The following is a 14,564-nucleotide window of genomic DNA, read 5'->3' on the forward strand; positions in this document are numbered from 1 at the left end:
GGTCCCCCCAAGGTCTTCCCCATCCCTCCCAATGTCCCCCCCAGTCTTTTGCCAGTCCCTTCTGGTCCATCTCAAGCTCTTCCAGGACTTCCCCAGTCCCCCTGATCCCTCCCAGTCCCTCCCAGTCTCCCTCGAGCCCTTCCTTGTCCCACCTGAGCTCTTCCACATCCACCCCCAGTACCCCCTGAGCCCTTCCTGGTCCCTCCTTGTTCCCCCCTGTTCCTCCTCAGTCCTCCCTGAGCCATTCCCAGTCCCCCCAGTCCCTCCTCAGTCCTCTCTGAGCCCTTTCCAGTCCCCCATGCACCCCCCCCCAGTCCCTCCCAGTTCCCCCCCTCCTTCCATCTAGTGCCAGATGTGGGGGCTGCTCCCGCAGGTTTATTGAAGACAGGAGCAGGGCCCTGAGCACTGGAGCATCCCAGGGGACCACCACTGCCCGGGGAAGGTGGGGGCTGGGGGTGGTCCTCAGCGGCCGGAGAAATCCCCACCTGCAGGAGAGGGCGTGAGGAGAGCTCAGGATCCTGCATCCCGGGGGGCTGCCCCCACCCTGACCCCTCCCTCAACTGCTCCCTCTGACAGATGCCACGTTGGTAACACCATGGGGTCAAGATGATGCACCTGGGGGGGGGTTACCCTCACCCTGACCACCTCCCACCCACTCCTGTGGCAGCTGCCACACCAGCAGCACCATGGGGTCAAGATGCTGCACCCAGGGGCGGGTTGCCCCCCTCCTGACCCCCCAACCACTCGCATGGCAGCTGCCATGCTGACAACACCACGGGGTCACGATGCTGCACCCGGCAGGGGGAGGTTTCCCCCATCCTGACCCCCCACCGGCTCATGTGGCAGCTGCCACATTGGCCACACCACGGGGTCGAGATGCTTCACCCTGGGGGAACTGGCCTCCCCCCGGTCCCCCCTGCTCACCCTGGCAGCGGCTGCACTGGCAGCTCTGGATGACAGGCAGCACCGCGGGCTGGGCTGGGCCGGTGGGACAGGGCAGGTGCAGGACGCGCACGGGGCTGGCAGGGTCCAGGCGGTAGCTGCAGCACTCGCACACGCTCTGCAGAAACGGCTCCTGCCCGAGGGGTGCGTGAGTACCGGGAGAGGGCAAAACTGTGGAGACACCCACCCATCCCCAGCCTCTGCTGCCCCCCAGCCCTGCAGCAGAGCCCAGCCGGTGCCTACTGACCTCAGCGGTGACGGTGGTGCGGGAGCGGCAGCGCCCAGTGCAGTAGCTGACCTCGACGGCAGGCAGGGCGCAGGGCCCCTTGGCGATGGTCCGCAGCTCGGTGATGCGGCGGCACGTGGAGGGCGGCTCCTCTGTGGGGAGGGGACACGGCGATGGTGCCACCCCGCCCCAACAGCTCCACCCCAGCAGCACGGGGGGCCAGGTCCCAGTGGGTGCCTGGCTGTGGTGTGGGGCACACGGACCTTACCTGGCCACTCCTCCCGGCACACAGGGCAGCAGCTGCCCGGCTCCCGCACCTTCACTGCGCCCTGCGAGACAGCAGCCTCAGACCCCTGCCCCATGCACACACCCCCTGTCCAAGTTGGCCCCTTCCCCACAAGTGACCCCAGCCCACCAGTGCCCCCTCCCCATGGGCACCACCTGCCCATGAATGCCACCTGCCCACAAGTGTCCCATTCCCACACGTGCCCCTTCCCTTGCGTGGCCCCTCCCCACATGTCCCCCCTTCCCACCTGTGCCCCCACACACACACACACACCTCGGGGCAGGCGAGTGGGGGGCAGCCGGTGGCGCAGGCAGCCTGCCCGTTGACACAGCGGCAGGTCTCACACTCCTCCTGCCACTCGCTGCCAGCCTGGCCAGGGGGGACACACAGACCTCAGCCCGGCCAGGGGGTGCAACAGGGGCACCCCCCAGCACAATGGGCCCCAACCCCACTCACCTGGAGCAGCCGCCCCCGGTGCTGGCACTCGCAGAGGGCGGCCGGCACACAGTGGCCAGTGCTGTTGCGGTAGTGGCTGGGCTGGCAGGTGCAGCCGAGGGCCAGGGGCTCACTGCAGTTGCCCGGTGGGTTACCAGAGATGTCCTGGCAGCTCCGCTCACAGCCAGCCGGTGCATCAGGGCCCCGCCAGCGCTCGCCCGCAGGACAGGCTGCGTGTGGCACAGGGCCTGGCACTGGCACCAGCACCGGCACTGTGGCACAGGACACGGGGCGCTGCCTTGGCCTGGGGCTGGCACGCCGCGGGTGACAGATTTGTGCCCTCCCTTGCCACCTCCCGGGCTCAAGGGGCTGTGGGGGACTCACAGCAGTTGGGCAGGCTGCAGGGGGTCCGGCGGGTGGGAGACCCTTGGCACTCTGCCCCCTCGTAGCGGCGCTGCTGGAGCGGGTGCCGGCGGGAGAGACGCTCGCCCGTCCCGCATGTCACCGAGCAGGGGGACCAGGGCGACCACGGGGACCACAGGCAGTCCACTGCAGGGCGGGAGGGCGGGGCAAGATGTGGTGGCTGTGGCATGGGGACTGTGGCACGGGGACAGGGATGGGCACAGGGAAGGGGATGGGGACAGTGGGGTCTCACCATCACAGTCCTCCTGGGAGCAGTTGAAGGCACCACGGATGCAGATGCTGTGGACAGATGAGGGGGGGGATCAGCACCCACCTGGCTCAGCCAGGGGTGACCCACGCTGGGGTGAGAGTGGGGTGACACTGGGGGTCGCGGCACCCACCAGGTGTTGCAGCGGTATTGGAGGCGGCTGCCCGGGGCATGGTCCTGCTCCTGCTCCCCCCTTGAGAGATTGTGGGCCCCGGGCAGGGTGGGGGGCAGCTGGCAGCGGCACAGCTCCGGGGGGACACAGGCCCCATCCTGCAGTACCTGGGGGGGCACCCGGCAGTCACCAGGGACACCCCCCCCAACCACCCCGGCCCGCCTGGCCCTGACCGGCAGGTTCCCCGTGGTGGGGGGGTGCCAGGGGGACTCCGGGGGTTGTGGGGAGGGCCTGGGGGGGGCACAGCCATACCTGGCCAGGGGGACAGGCGCAGCCGGGCTGGCAATGCTCCAGCACACACCGTGCTACCGGGCGGAGGTGGGTGCAGGCACGGGGACAGGCATTGGCGCAGTCCCCGTACACTTGCCCATTGGGGCACTCTGCGGGCAAGGAGGGGGTGTCTGTGGCATGGAGTCCCCCCTCCCAACCCCGGCCGAGCACCCTGTGGCTCAGCTGGCAAAGCCGCAGCTCCCTGGGACCACAAAGGCCACCAACCCCGCACCCGGAGGTCAGCTGGTGCCCCCCGTACCCGGAGAACAGTTGTGGGCGTTGCAGACGCGGAGCAGCAGCAGTGGCAGGAGGGGACACGACTGTCCCCAGCCCTCCAGCCCCGGCAGCAGCTCCCGGCGCCGCTCCGAGCTGCCCCCACCGCAGCTGGCGCTGCAGGGGCTCCACAGGGACCAGGGGCCCAGTTGGCAGCTGCCTGTGGGGGAGTGGCCTCAGCACCATCCTGCCATCTCGCTATCTACCGTCCCACCATCCACTATCCCACCACCCACCACCCACCATCCACCAGCCATCCCACCATCAACCATCCACCACCCACCATCCACCATCCCACCATTAACCATCAACCACCCACCATCCACCATCCACCATCCACCATCCCACCATCCACCGTCAACCATCCACCACCCACCATCCACCATCCACCATCCCACCACCCACCACCCACCATCCCACCGCAGTGTCACCCACCAGGGCAGGGCTGTAGGTTGCACTCAGCCATCTCCTCCATGCCACCAGCACCACAGGGCCCCCCGTCGGTGCTCCCCTGGCAGCTGCGGTGCCGGGAGGTGTTGCCACCACCGCAGCTGCGGGAGCAGGGCCCCCATGACGACCAGGGCCCATAGGTGGGACAGGCCGTCACCGGGCAGGTGAAGGTCCCATTGCTGCAGGTGCTGCACCAGGAGTGGCACCAGTATCAGCACCGGCACTGGCACCGCGCCCAGGGCTCGGCCCTGCAGCCCCCGCCACGGCACTCACCAGTTGTGGCACTCCAGCTGTGCCGCCTGCCCCGGCCCAAGCTCCTGGCTGCTGTTGCCATCGGGCAGCCCGCAGCGGCACTCGGCCACTGGCACGCACCCTCCATCCTGCAACAGCTGCCCTGGGGGGCACCGGCACCCTGTGGGGCCACCCATGGGTGCTGTGGGTGGTGCTGAGCCCCCACAGCCTGGGGGGGGGTGTTACCCAGCGGGGATGCACGGGACGGGGTGTGGGCGCACCGGGGTGCCACGGGGTAGCTGGGGCCAGGGGCCAGAGGGGTGTCATGGCTGCTGGGGGGGGGTGTGGGGCGGGGGTCTCTGCTAAGGGGCAGGGAGCTGTGCTATGGGGTGGGGGGCTGTGCTGTGGTATGGGGGGCTGTGCCATGGGGCAGGGGGCTATGCCATGAAGCAGAAGGCTGTGCTGTGGGGCAGGGGGTTGTTCCATGGGGCAGGGGTCTGTGCCATGGGGTGAAGGGCTTTGCTATGGGGCAGGGGGTTACGTACCAGGCATGCAGGGCCCCTGCAGACACTCGACATGGGGCCAGAGGTCGGCGCAGGCACGGGGGCAGCCGTTGGCACAGGCAGTGTCCAGGGCCCGGCCGCGCTCCCCACAGGTCTCCCCTGGGGCACAGGGTTGGGCTTTGGGGTGCGGCAGGAGGGGCCACGGCGCCCACCTCGCTCCCCCAGTCCTGCAGCGTGGGGAATCCCAGCGGGGCTGGGGGGGTTACCTGGGCAGACGCTGGTGTTGCAGCTCTGGGTCTGGACATGTGCGCCGTGGCAGTGCCGGGTGCCCGTCGGGTGCCGGGGCTGGCGGTGGCGCAGGCGGTAGCCCCCGCTGCAGGGGTCCCAGCAGGGGCCCCAGGGCCCCCAGGGGCCCCAGAGGCAGGGCTCTGTGGGACACAGGTGTGACACTGGGGGGGACACAACACAGCACCCCAAAACCACTGCTGGTGACCAGGACCCCCTTGGTCCTGCCCCAGGCCCTCCCAGCCGGTTTGAGGGTGTCAGGGCCTCCACATTGGCCTCTCAGGCTTTTGGGGGGCTGCAGGGTCCCGGCACCCACAGGGGACCTGTGCCCTCACCCAGGAGTGGGTGCCCCAGGGCGGGGGTGTGGGGGGAACTCACCAGCACAGGGGATGTCCTGGCACTGGGGGCCCTCGGGAGTGCAGGTGCTGGGGACACACACACAGAAGGCGGGTGGGTCTGGGGGTGCAGCTGGGCCTGTGGCCCCCCCAGATCCCCGGCACTGACCATCTCTGGCACTCGCCCTGCAGCCAGCTCTCGCCCAGGTGCCTCTGGGTGCCGGCCTGCGGGCAGAGCGGGGGGCAGGGCCCCCCCCCGCACCCCCGGCTCTCCTCCTGCGGCTCCCCGCACTCGCCGGCCTCCTCGGTTGGGGTGGGGATCCTGGGGACAGGGACATGGGGGTCACCCACCTCACGGTGGGGGGGCTGCGGGAGCAGGGCCTGGCTGGCACCCGTGGGTTCACAGCAGCTCCCAGTCCCCAGCCCGTCCCTGAGTGCCATCTGTGTCCCCTGGCTGCTGTGTCCATGGGTGCCATATGTCCCCCCAGGTGTGATGTGTGTCCCCCGGGTGCCACATCCCTGGGTGCCATATATCCTGGGTGCCATGTCCCCCCCTGCAGCCGCTCCTTGGGTGCCATGTCCTCTGGGTGTCACGCATGTCCCTTGGGTGCCATGTCCCCTGGGTGCTGTGTCCTGCGTTCCTTGGGTGCTGTGTGTGTCCCTTGGGTGCTGTATCCCTCCTCCCAGCCCCCCCCAGATGCTGTGTCCCCTGGGTGCTGTGTCCCCCCCCTCAGGTGCCATATCCCCACCCGAGGTGCCTTGTCTGCTGCCCAGGTGACAAGTCCCCCTCCCTGGGGTGCAGTGCCCCCCCTAGGTGCCATGTCCCCCCCCAGGTGCCGTGTCACCTGAAGCGGGCCTGCTGCCCCCCCCCGCAGGTGACGCTGCAGGGGGTCCAGAGGCTCCAGCGGCTCCAGGGGCAGGGGGCGGGGGGGCAGCCGTGGGGGGAACACTGCAGCCGCCCTCCGCTGCAGACGCAGCTCTCACAGCCCCGGTGGTGGCGGCTCCCGGGGACCCAGCTGTGACCCCCCCCGTCTGTGCACTCACAGTGGGCGGGGGGCACGCACCCCCTGTCCTGCTCCAGGGTCCCTGCGGGGGGACAGGGTGTGTTTGAGGATGGGGACACACCCCCCCCAGCACCCTGCCAGGCTGGGGTCCCCTCTGGGGGGGTGACACACACACGGGGGGGCACAGCGCGGCAGGACTCACCGTTGGGGCAGCGGCAGCCAGGCTGGCAGCCCCCCCCGTCCCCCCCACAGGCCAGGTCCGGCTGCAGGTCCCGGCAGTGCCGCGGGCAGTGGTTGGCACAGGCCACCAGCTCCATGCCGGGGGGGCAGCCCCCCCCTAGGGGCCGGCACTGTCAGCCCCCCATACCCCCTGTGATACCCCTTATTCCCCTGTATCATCCCGTATCTCCCCATATCCCCCGTATTCCCTTACACCCCCCATGCCCCCCCGTATCCCCCCCATACCCCCATACCCCCTCGTGCCCTCCCATATGCCCCCATATCCCCCTATACCACCCCATGCCCCCATACCCTTCCGTGCCCCCCACACCCCTCTGTGCCGCCACACCCCCTCATAGGCCAACGTACCCCCCCTGTGCCCCCCATACACTCCCAGCTCCCACCATCCCCCCCATATCTCGACATACACCCCCGACCCCCCCCGTACCGCAGGGCTGGGGGTTGCAGAGCCGCAGGCGGTGCCGCTCGCCGGGACAGGGCCGCCCCCCATTTTTCGGGGGGGGCCGGGTGCAGGAGCGGCTGCGGAGGGAGCGGCCCCCCCCACACGTCCGGTCACAGCGCGACCAGGGACCCCAGGGCGACCAGGCGCCATCCACTGGGGGGCCACAGCATCAGATGGGGGGGCCCCAGCACCCCCCCCCCAAGACCCCCAGCCCCCACCACCATCCTCCAGCCCCCTGACGCCCCTGAGACCCCCAGACACCTTCAGACCCCTCCAGCACCCCCCAGACCCCTCCGAGCCCCCCAGCTCTCCCTCCCCAAGCCCCCCACCCAACCTCCCACCAACCCCCAGCCAGCCCCCCCAACCCCTGTGCTGCCCCACAGCCCCCTCACAGAGCCCCCCACCAGCCCCAGACCCCCCCCGCTCCCCCCAGCTATGTCTCCACAAACCCCCCATCCAGCCTCCCCCCGAGGCCCTGACCCCCTCCCCCCAGTGCCCCCAACTCCCCTGTGCTGGCACACAGCCCCCTCAGATCCCCCCTGCCAAGTCCCACAGTCCCCCTTGAGCCCCCCAACCAGCCCCCCAGCCCCCCCAGCCCCCCACCCTTGCAAGCCTGCAGGCTGCAGAAGCGGCGCTGGGTGTTGGCACTGAGGATGTCGGGGCACCAGCGGCCCCCCGGCCCGGGGGGGGTGTAGGCGCGCAGGCGGAGCTGGACACCCCCCCCGCAGCTGCGGGAGCAGCCCCCCCACGGCCCCCACGGTGTCCAGCGGCAGGCCTGGTCAGCGCAGGCCCCCCCCGGGCAGGGGGTCACAACTGCGGGGACACGAGGGTGGCACCCACGGCCCCCACACCCCTGAACCCCCCATAACCCCCCTGCGCAGTGGGGCAGGGCCCCCGCAAGCTCCCCTGAGCCGTGGGGCAGGTTCCCCCCCACCCAACCCCCCCTGTGCAGTGGGGCAGGGCCCCCCACGACCCACCTGTGCAGTGGGGCAGGTTGCAGGGCTGCTGCTGGACGCTCCCCCCCCTGCAGCCCCCAGCCCCACGGCAGGTCCGGCTGCGGGTCTTGGTGGCCGGAGCCTCGGGGTGGGTGCAGGTTTTGGAGCAGGGGGTCCAGGGGGACCAGGGGCCGAAGCCCTCCTCTTCCTCGGCACCTGCCCCGGGACAAAGGTTCCCCATGAGCTGCAGTGTGAGACCCCCCCACATCCCAGAGCCCCCACTTGGGGGTCCCGAGGTGGTGGGGTGTCCCCCCACTGCTGCACAGCCCTCACCTGGGGTTGTGGGGCTGGGCTCCAACGTGGGGGTGGTCATCGCTGGGGCGGGGGACACCAAACGTGGTGACACCCCCAAACCCCTCTGGCCCATGTGCCTGGGTGGGATCTGGCCCATGCTGGGCTGGGGTGTGGGACCCACAGCCCCATGGGGCGGAGGGGATGGGGATGGGACCCACAGCAGAGGGGACAGGGACAGGGCTGTGACCCACAGCATGATACGGGGCTGGGGCTGGGAGCCCCGGCAGGGCAGAGGAGGTGGGGATGGGGATGGGACCCACGGCAGAGGGGCCAGGGATGGGGTGGTGACCCACAGCATGACATGGGGCTGGGGCTGGGACCCACGGCAGGGCAGAGGGAATGGGGCTGGGACCCACGGCAGAGGGCCCAGGGATGGAGCTGGGACCCATGGCATGACGTGGGGCTGGAGTTGGGACCCAGGGCAGAGGGGCCGTGACCCACGGCGAAGGGGCAGTGACCCACCGGGGCAGTCAGGGGTCCGGCAGTACTTGCTGTCGGTGCGGGGCCCGGCACAGTCCTGGCCCCCGTCGGCGCTGGAGGGGCTGGTGCAGCCCCGCCGGCGCGTGGTCAGCCCCAGCCCCCCACAGGTGGGTGAACAGGGGCTCCAGGGACCCCAGGGCCCCAAACCCCCGTCCCACCGGCACCCCGACTCCAAGCAGTGCAGCTGGCCATGCAGGCAGGTGCTGGGGGAGGGGGGCAGCGTCAGGAGGGGCTGGGGTGAGGAGGGGGGGGCAGAGGGGAGGGGCAGGGGCAGCCGGGAGATGGGTGCTGGGGAAGGGCACTGGGGTGCGTGGTGGTGAGGAAGGGCAGTGGGTGCTGGGGAAGGGATGTGGGGTGATGGGGAAGGGCAGCAGGATGGCGGGTGTTGGGGAAGGGCAGCAGGATGGCGGGTGTTGGGGAAGGGCAGCAGGATGACGGGCAAGGCGGGAAGTGGGGTGGGTTTGAGTGATGGGGAAGGGCAGTGGGGTGCTGGGTGTTGGGGAAGGCAGCAGGGAGACAGGGAAGGGCCATGGGGCAGTGGGGGGGGGAGGGCGGTGGGTGCTCACCAGTTGGCGCAGGCTGTGTGGATGGTGGTGCCGGGGGGCAGCTCCTGGCCTGGCACCAGGGAGGGGCTGGGGGGGCTGGGGGGGGCCGGGGGGGCCCCAGACCCATTCTGCAGGTCCCGCAGGAGCTTGGCCGACACCACGCAGGGACACTCCTGTGCCACCCGGCCATGAACCTGGGTCCCGGGGGGGCACCCACCCCCCCAAGGAGCACCCCCCATTCCAGGGAGCACCCACTGTCCCAGGGAGCACCCATGGACCTGGGGAGCACCCACCACCCTGGGGGGCACCCAGGGGGCACCCACTGCCCCGGGGGCACCCACCACCCTGGGGAGTACCCACTGTCCTGGGGAGCGCCTGTGGCACTGGGGATCCCCCACCACCCCCAGGGAGCCCAAATCATCCCAAATAACCCCCAGCACCCTGGGGAGCACCCACCACCCCAGGGGGCACCCATGTCCCCGGGGGACACCCACCACCCCCAGGAGCACCCCCCGCTCTGGACACCCACCCGTGAGCAGGGCCCAGCACCCACCCCACGCCCCCCAGGGGAATGTCAGCAGCACCCACGGGTCTCCTGTCAGCAGGGGGTCCCGGGGGGGTGGGGGGGCTCACCGAGAGGCAGGTGTCGCGATGCAGATAGGTGCCGGGGGGGCAGTGACATCCCTCGGTGCAGCCCCCCCCGGCGCAGCCCACCCAGCCCCCCAGGTGGGCGCAGCTGTAGGGGCAGCCCCCGCCCCACGGGCACTCCCGGAACTGCCGTCCCGGGGGGCAGCCGGCCTCTGCCCCACACCGGGGTCAGCGTGAGGGTGTGGGGCAGAGGTGTGGGGCAGAGGTGGGGGGCAGGGGTGGGGGGCAGCACTCACCCCGGCACACGTGGCTGTTGCACATCTGGCTCTGCAGGCCCAGCCCCGGGCACGGCGGCCCCTGGCACTGCCGCCGGCGCAGCCGCTCGCCCCCGCCGCAGGAGACGCTGCAGGGCCCCCACGGGGACCACGCGCCCCACGGCGCCTCTGCGGCACGGGAGGGAGAGTGGGATGGCACGGGAGGGATGGGGGCAGCACCACATGGCACCACATGGCACCTTATGGCACCCCATGGCACCACGTGGCACCCCGTGGCACCATGTGGCAACACATGGCGCCACATGGCACCACATGGCACTGTGTGGCACCTTATGCACCCCATGGCACCATGTGGCACTGCGTGGCACCACGTGGCACTGGGCAGCACTGTGCAGTGCCCCATGGCACTGCATGGCACCACAGGGCACTGTGTGGCACTGTGTGGCACTGCATGGCACCTCATGGCACCTCATGGCACCTCATGGCACCACATGGCACCGTGTGGCACCGTGTGGCACCCTGGGACCCCCACCCAACCCCGGCACCACTGCAGCTGGTACCTGGGCAGGGCTCCGTGCCACACACCATCGCCCCGGCCGTGCAGGTGCTGCAAGAGAAGGGGGGTTAGTAGGGGACAGACGACACCCCGGTGGGACCCCCCGGTGGCCATGTTCGCACCAGTTGTTACAGGCGTCGAGGGCGTCGGTGTCACCGGGCTGGTAGAGGCGGCCGCGGTGGTGGCAGAGGCAGCGGCTGGGCGGCACGCAGCTCTGGTTCTGCAGCAGCAGCCCGGGCGGGCAGGCGCAGCCGTCGTGGCAGAGCGCGGCACACTCCACGCCCACGCCGCGGTCCAGGCAGAGCCGCGGGCAGGGCCCCCCGCCGCGCCGGCACTCCTCTGCCGTCCGGTAAACCATGTCCTCTGGGCACCGCGCTGCCGGAGAGCGGGCGGCGGGGCTGGGTACCGGCTGGCGTGGGCACTGCCGCGGCCACGGGTCCCGGCGTGGGGCACCCACCTCGGCAGGGCTGGGGGTTGCAGTCCCGGGTCTGGACGTGGGGGCCGGCACAGTCGGGGCCCCCTGGTGCTGGGGCGGCGCAGGCCCGGTGCCGCCTCTGCTCGCCGGAGCCGCAGGGAGCCGAACACTCGGACCAGGGCGTCCAGGTGCTCCAGCCAGTGCCAGGCTCTGCTGGGGACAGACGGACACTCGAGGGGCCACCACGGCACCGGGGTCCCCATGCCGGCGCCGGCACAGCCCCCGCCATCGCCTACCGGTGCCGCAGGCCTGGTGGCACCCGCGCACCTCCCGGGCCTCCCCAGTGCAGGCAGCTCCGCCGGCGGCTGCCACGGGGTTGGTGGGCGACCTGCCAGAAAGCGCCGTGTGGCCGCCCCGTCTGTGGGGCACCGCCCACCCCATGGCCACGGGGCAGGGACCCCTTGGCCCCCACCACCCCCCACCTGAACCTCTCCTGCGTCCCCACACCGCAGCCGCTGTCGCACCGCGTCCAGGGCGACCAGGCCGACCAGCCGCAGGCCACGGCGCAGGCCACGTCCTCGCACGTCACCGTCCCGTTCCGGCACACGCTGTGGGGACGGCGCCGGGGCTCAGAGGTGGGGACACCCCAAAGACCCCCCACGGCCGCGGTGTCGGCGCTCACCACCGGCGGCAGCCCTGCAGGAAGGCCTCGCCGGGCCGCCGCTGCTCCCGGGGCAGGTGGCACCGGCACCGCTCGGCGGCGACGCAGCCGCCATCCTGTAGGTAGAGCCCCGGGGGGCACCGGCAGCCTGTGCGGGGGGGGTGGGGGGCGTCCTCAGCACCGGCACCGGCACCGGCACCGGCACCCCCCAGCCCCGGCACTCACCCTCCTGGCAGGGGCCTGGGCAGGTGCTGTTGGCGCTCAGGTCCCCACAGGTTGGGGGGCAGAGAGGCACCCACCCCCCCTCGCAGTCCCCTGCCCCTACAAACACCATCTGGGGGCTGCAGGCTGGGACACACACACACACACACACACATACACATATTAACGGGGGGCAGCCAGGGACGGGGTGTTCCCTGGTACAGCCCCCCCCCCCGATGGGGTGTCTGTGCTCCCCACCCCCGCGGGGGTCACCGTCCCCCCCCCCGCCCCATACCTGGGGGGTCCCCGCAGGGCTGCAGGTTGCAGGGCTGGCTCTGGAGGGCCCCCCCGGGGCAGGGCTGCCCCCCGTTCTTAGGCGGGGGGTCGCTGCAGCTCCGCACCCGGCTCCGCACGCCCCCCCCGCACTCGGCGTCGCAGGGGGACCACGACCCCCAGGCTGCCCACCTGCCAGGCACTGGGGGGAGGGGGTGCAGGGGGGCAGGAGAGAGGTGCAGGCACCCCCTGCACCCCATCCATGCTGCCCCATTGCCACAGCACCCCCTGTCACCCCCCCCCACCGTTGGCAGGGGGTCCCCCCCAGCCCTCCCCACCATTGGGGAACCCCAGACGCCCCGGGAATGGGGGTCCCACCCCAGGGATGGGGGTCCCGGTCTGTGGGGGGGGGGTCCTGGTGCATGGGGGTCCTGGCCCCTGAGGAGGTTCCTGGCCCAGGGATGGGGGTCCCACCCCATGATGGGAGTCCCAGCCCATGGGGGTCCCACCCCATAGAGGTCCCAGCCCAGGGATGGGGGTCCTGGTCCATGATGGGGGCCCCACCCCAAGGATGGGTCCCAGCCCATGGGAGTCCCAGCCCAGGGACACGTGTCCCAGCCCACCAATGGGGGTCCTGGTCTGTGGGACTCCCAGCCCAGGGATGGGGGTCCCAGCCCATGATGGGGGTCCCAGCTGGTGGGGGTCCTGGCCCGTGGGGTACCTGGGCAGGCGCGGATGAAGCAAGCACGGGTGTCGAGGCGGGGGCGGGCGCAGCTCCCCCCAGGCAGGGCCCCCCGACGCAGACCCCGCCGGCGCAGGGTCACCCCCAACCCACAGGAGCGGCTGCAGGGCCCCCACCCCCCCCAGGGCGACAGCACGCAGTCGGCTGGGGAGGGGGCAAAGAGGGAGGGTCAGGGATGCCCCGGGGGGACCCCCCCCATGCTCTGGGGGGTCCCTGGCCCACAGCCTTGCACCCCCCAACCTTGGTGCCCCCCAGTCTTGGTGTCACCCCCAGCATCAGTGACCCCAACCCCGGACCCCCCCCAGCTTTGGACCCCCAGGCCCAGTTCCCCCCAAGCCTGGGCGCCCCCCAACCACAGTGCCCCCCAACCGCAGTGCCCCTCAGCCCTGGTGCCCCCCAGCCTTGGTTCTCCCAACCCTGGTGCCCCCCAACCCTGGTCCCCTAGCCCTGGTGCCAGACACCTCGAGATGGGGGAGTGGGGGGGTTCCCCATGTTGTGTCCCCCCGCCACGTACCACAGTCACGCTCGTCAGAGCCGTCGGGGCAGTCGGGGCGCAGGTCGCAGCGCTTCTCGGGGGGCAGGCAGCCCCCTTCGCTGCAGGGGAACAGTTTGGGGGGGCAGGTGGGGGGCGGCCGGGCCGGGGGTGTGGCAGAGGTGGGGGGGCCACCTGCGGAGTGGGCAGGGTTGGGGAGGTCAGCGTGGGCAGCCCCCCACAACCCTGCGTGCAGGACCGGGGGGCTCAGCCCTCCACATCAGGGAGGGGGGTCCCCTCAGGCGGAGGGGGTGTCCCGGGGGGGGCTCACCACAGTCGCGCTCGTCGGTGCCGTCGGGGCAGTCGGGGCGCCCGTCGCAGAGCTGGGCCGCATCCAGGCAGCCCAGCACCCCACAGGGGACGCGGCCCCCTGGGCAGAGCTGTCGGGGCAGGGCTGGGGCTGGGAGAGGGGAGGGGGGACCACAGCACCCCGCGGGGTGGGAGTGAGCACCACACCCAGCCCCCAGCACCCCTAAACCTGCAGCACCCCCAAACCCGTGACACCCCTCGCCCCCAGCCCCTCAGCAGCGAGCTGGGGTGTTGCTCCCCACACACACACACTCTGCCCCAGGGATGCCCCCGTCCCCGTCCTTCTCCCCACCTGTCCCGTTGGCCTGGGGGGGCTGTGCCTGTCCCCAACCCCCACTCCTGGGAGCCCCCTCACCTGGGGGTGTCGGGGGGGACCCCCACGTTGGAGCCAGGGAGGGCACTGTCGTGACCCGGGGGGACACCAGGGGTGGCCTGGTGGCAGGTGGCCCCCCAGGGGAGCCGGTCGCAGTTGGTGGGGTGCTGGGGGGTATTGGGGTGTCAGAGGGACCCAGCAGCACCCCAGGTGGGGCACGGGTCAGCTGCAGCTGCCCAGAGGTCCCCAGGCCACCCAGCGCTGGCTCCGGGCCCCCCGGCACCACGGGGCTGGTGGCTCCGGCTCGGCGGGAGGCCGTGGTGGGGGTCTGGTGGGGGGGCTCGGTGACTTTGGGGGGCAGCTGGACACCCGGCCCAGAGGACACCTGCATGAGGACAGACAGACATCACCCGCTGCCGCCCCTTGTCCCCCTTCCGCTGCCCCCCCCACCCCCTCCCCGGGGCTCACCACAACTGGTGGCACCGCTGGTGATGGCCTGGTCGGCACCAGGACACCGGCTGCCGCAGGGACCGTGGGGCTGGAAGGAGCAGAGCTGGCGATTGGGGGTCACCCCCATGACGCCCCCCTCCCTGGCTCCCATGGGACCCCCTCCCTCCTGGC

At 71.7% G+C, this 14,564-nt stretch overlaps 1 protein-coding gene across 1 annotated transcript in view; it reads right to left on the reverse strand.

Annotated features, from left to right (window-relative positions):
- Positions 1 to 373: 373 nt before the first annotated feature.
- The window catches only part of LOC141920958 (SCO-spondin-like), a 30,050-nt gene continuing 15,859 nt past the window's right edge, over positions 374 to 14,564 (reverse strand). Inside the window, 40 exon segments of the mRNA XM_074818658.1 lie at positions 374 to 485; positions 925 to 1,075; positions 1,190 to 1,320; positions 1,437 to 1,497; positions 1,728 to 1,823; positions 1,911 to 2,119; positions 2,274 to 2,438; positions 2,545 to 2,591; positions 2,693 to 2,838; positions 2,984 to 3,111; positions 3,261 to 3,430; positions 3,706 to 3,912; positions 3,998 to 4,136; positions 4,501 to 4,617; positions 4,725 to 4,886; positions 5,122 to 5,168; positions 5,248 to 5,400; positions 5,924 to 6,164; positions 6,285 to 6,419; positions 6,750 to 6,917; positions 7,368 to 7,577; positions 7,742 to 7,915; positions 8,033 to 8,130; positions 8,410 to 8,736; positions 9,100 to 9,251; positions 9,712 to 9,878; positions 9,963 to 10,109; positions 10,502 to 10,548; positions 10,620 to 10,872; positions 10,955 to 11,125; positions 11,209 to 11,300; positions 11,395 to 11,520; positions 11,595 to 11,721; positions 11,799 to 11,921; positions 12,070 to 12,249; positions 12,769 to 12,933; positions 13,304 to 13,456; positions 13,593 to 13,691; positions 13,986 to 14,328; positions 14,412 to 14,481. Of these exon segments, the coding sequence (XP_074674759.1) occupies positions 463 to 485; positions 925 to 1,075; positions 1,190 to 1,320; positions 1,437 to 1,497; positions 1,728 to 1,823; positions 1,911 to 2,119; positions 2,274 to 2,438; positions 2,545 to 2,591; positions 2,693 to 2,838; positions 2,984 to 3,111; positions 3,261 to 3,430; positions 3,706 to 3,912; positions 3,998 to 4,136; positions 4,501 to 4,617; positions 4,725 to 4,886; positions 5,122 to 5,168; positions 5,248 to 5,400; positions 5,924 to 6,164; positions 6,285 to 6,419; positions 6,750 to 6,917; positions 7,368 to 7,577; positions 7,742 to 7,915; positions 8,033 to 8,130; positions 8,410 to 8,736; positions 9,100 to 9,251; positions 9,712 to 9,878; positions 9,963 to 10,109; positions 10,502 to 10,548; positions 10,620 to 10,872; positions 10,955 to 11,125; positions 11,209 to 11,300; positions 11,395 to 11,520; positions 11,595 to 11,721; positions 11,799 to 11,921; positions 12,070 to 12,249; positions 12,769 to 12,933; positions 13,304 to 13,456; positions 13,593 to 13,691; positions 13,986 to 14,328; positions 14,412 to 14,481 (5,920 nt within the window). The 3' untranslated portion in view covers positions 374 to 462.

This window comes from Strix aluco, chromosome 1 (assembly GCF_031877795.1).
Source record: "Strix aluco isolate bStrAlu1 chromosome 1, bStrAlu1.hap1, whole genome shotgun sequence".
In the NCBI taxonomy this organism is placed as follows: domain Eukaryota; kingdom Metazoa; phylum Chordata; class Aves; order Strigiformes; family Strigidae; genus Strix; species Strix aluco.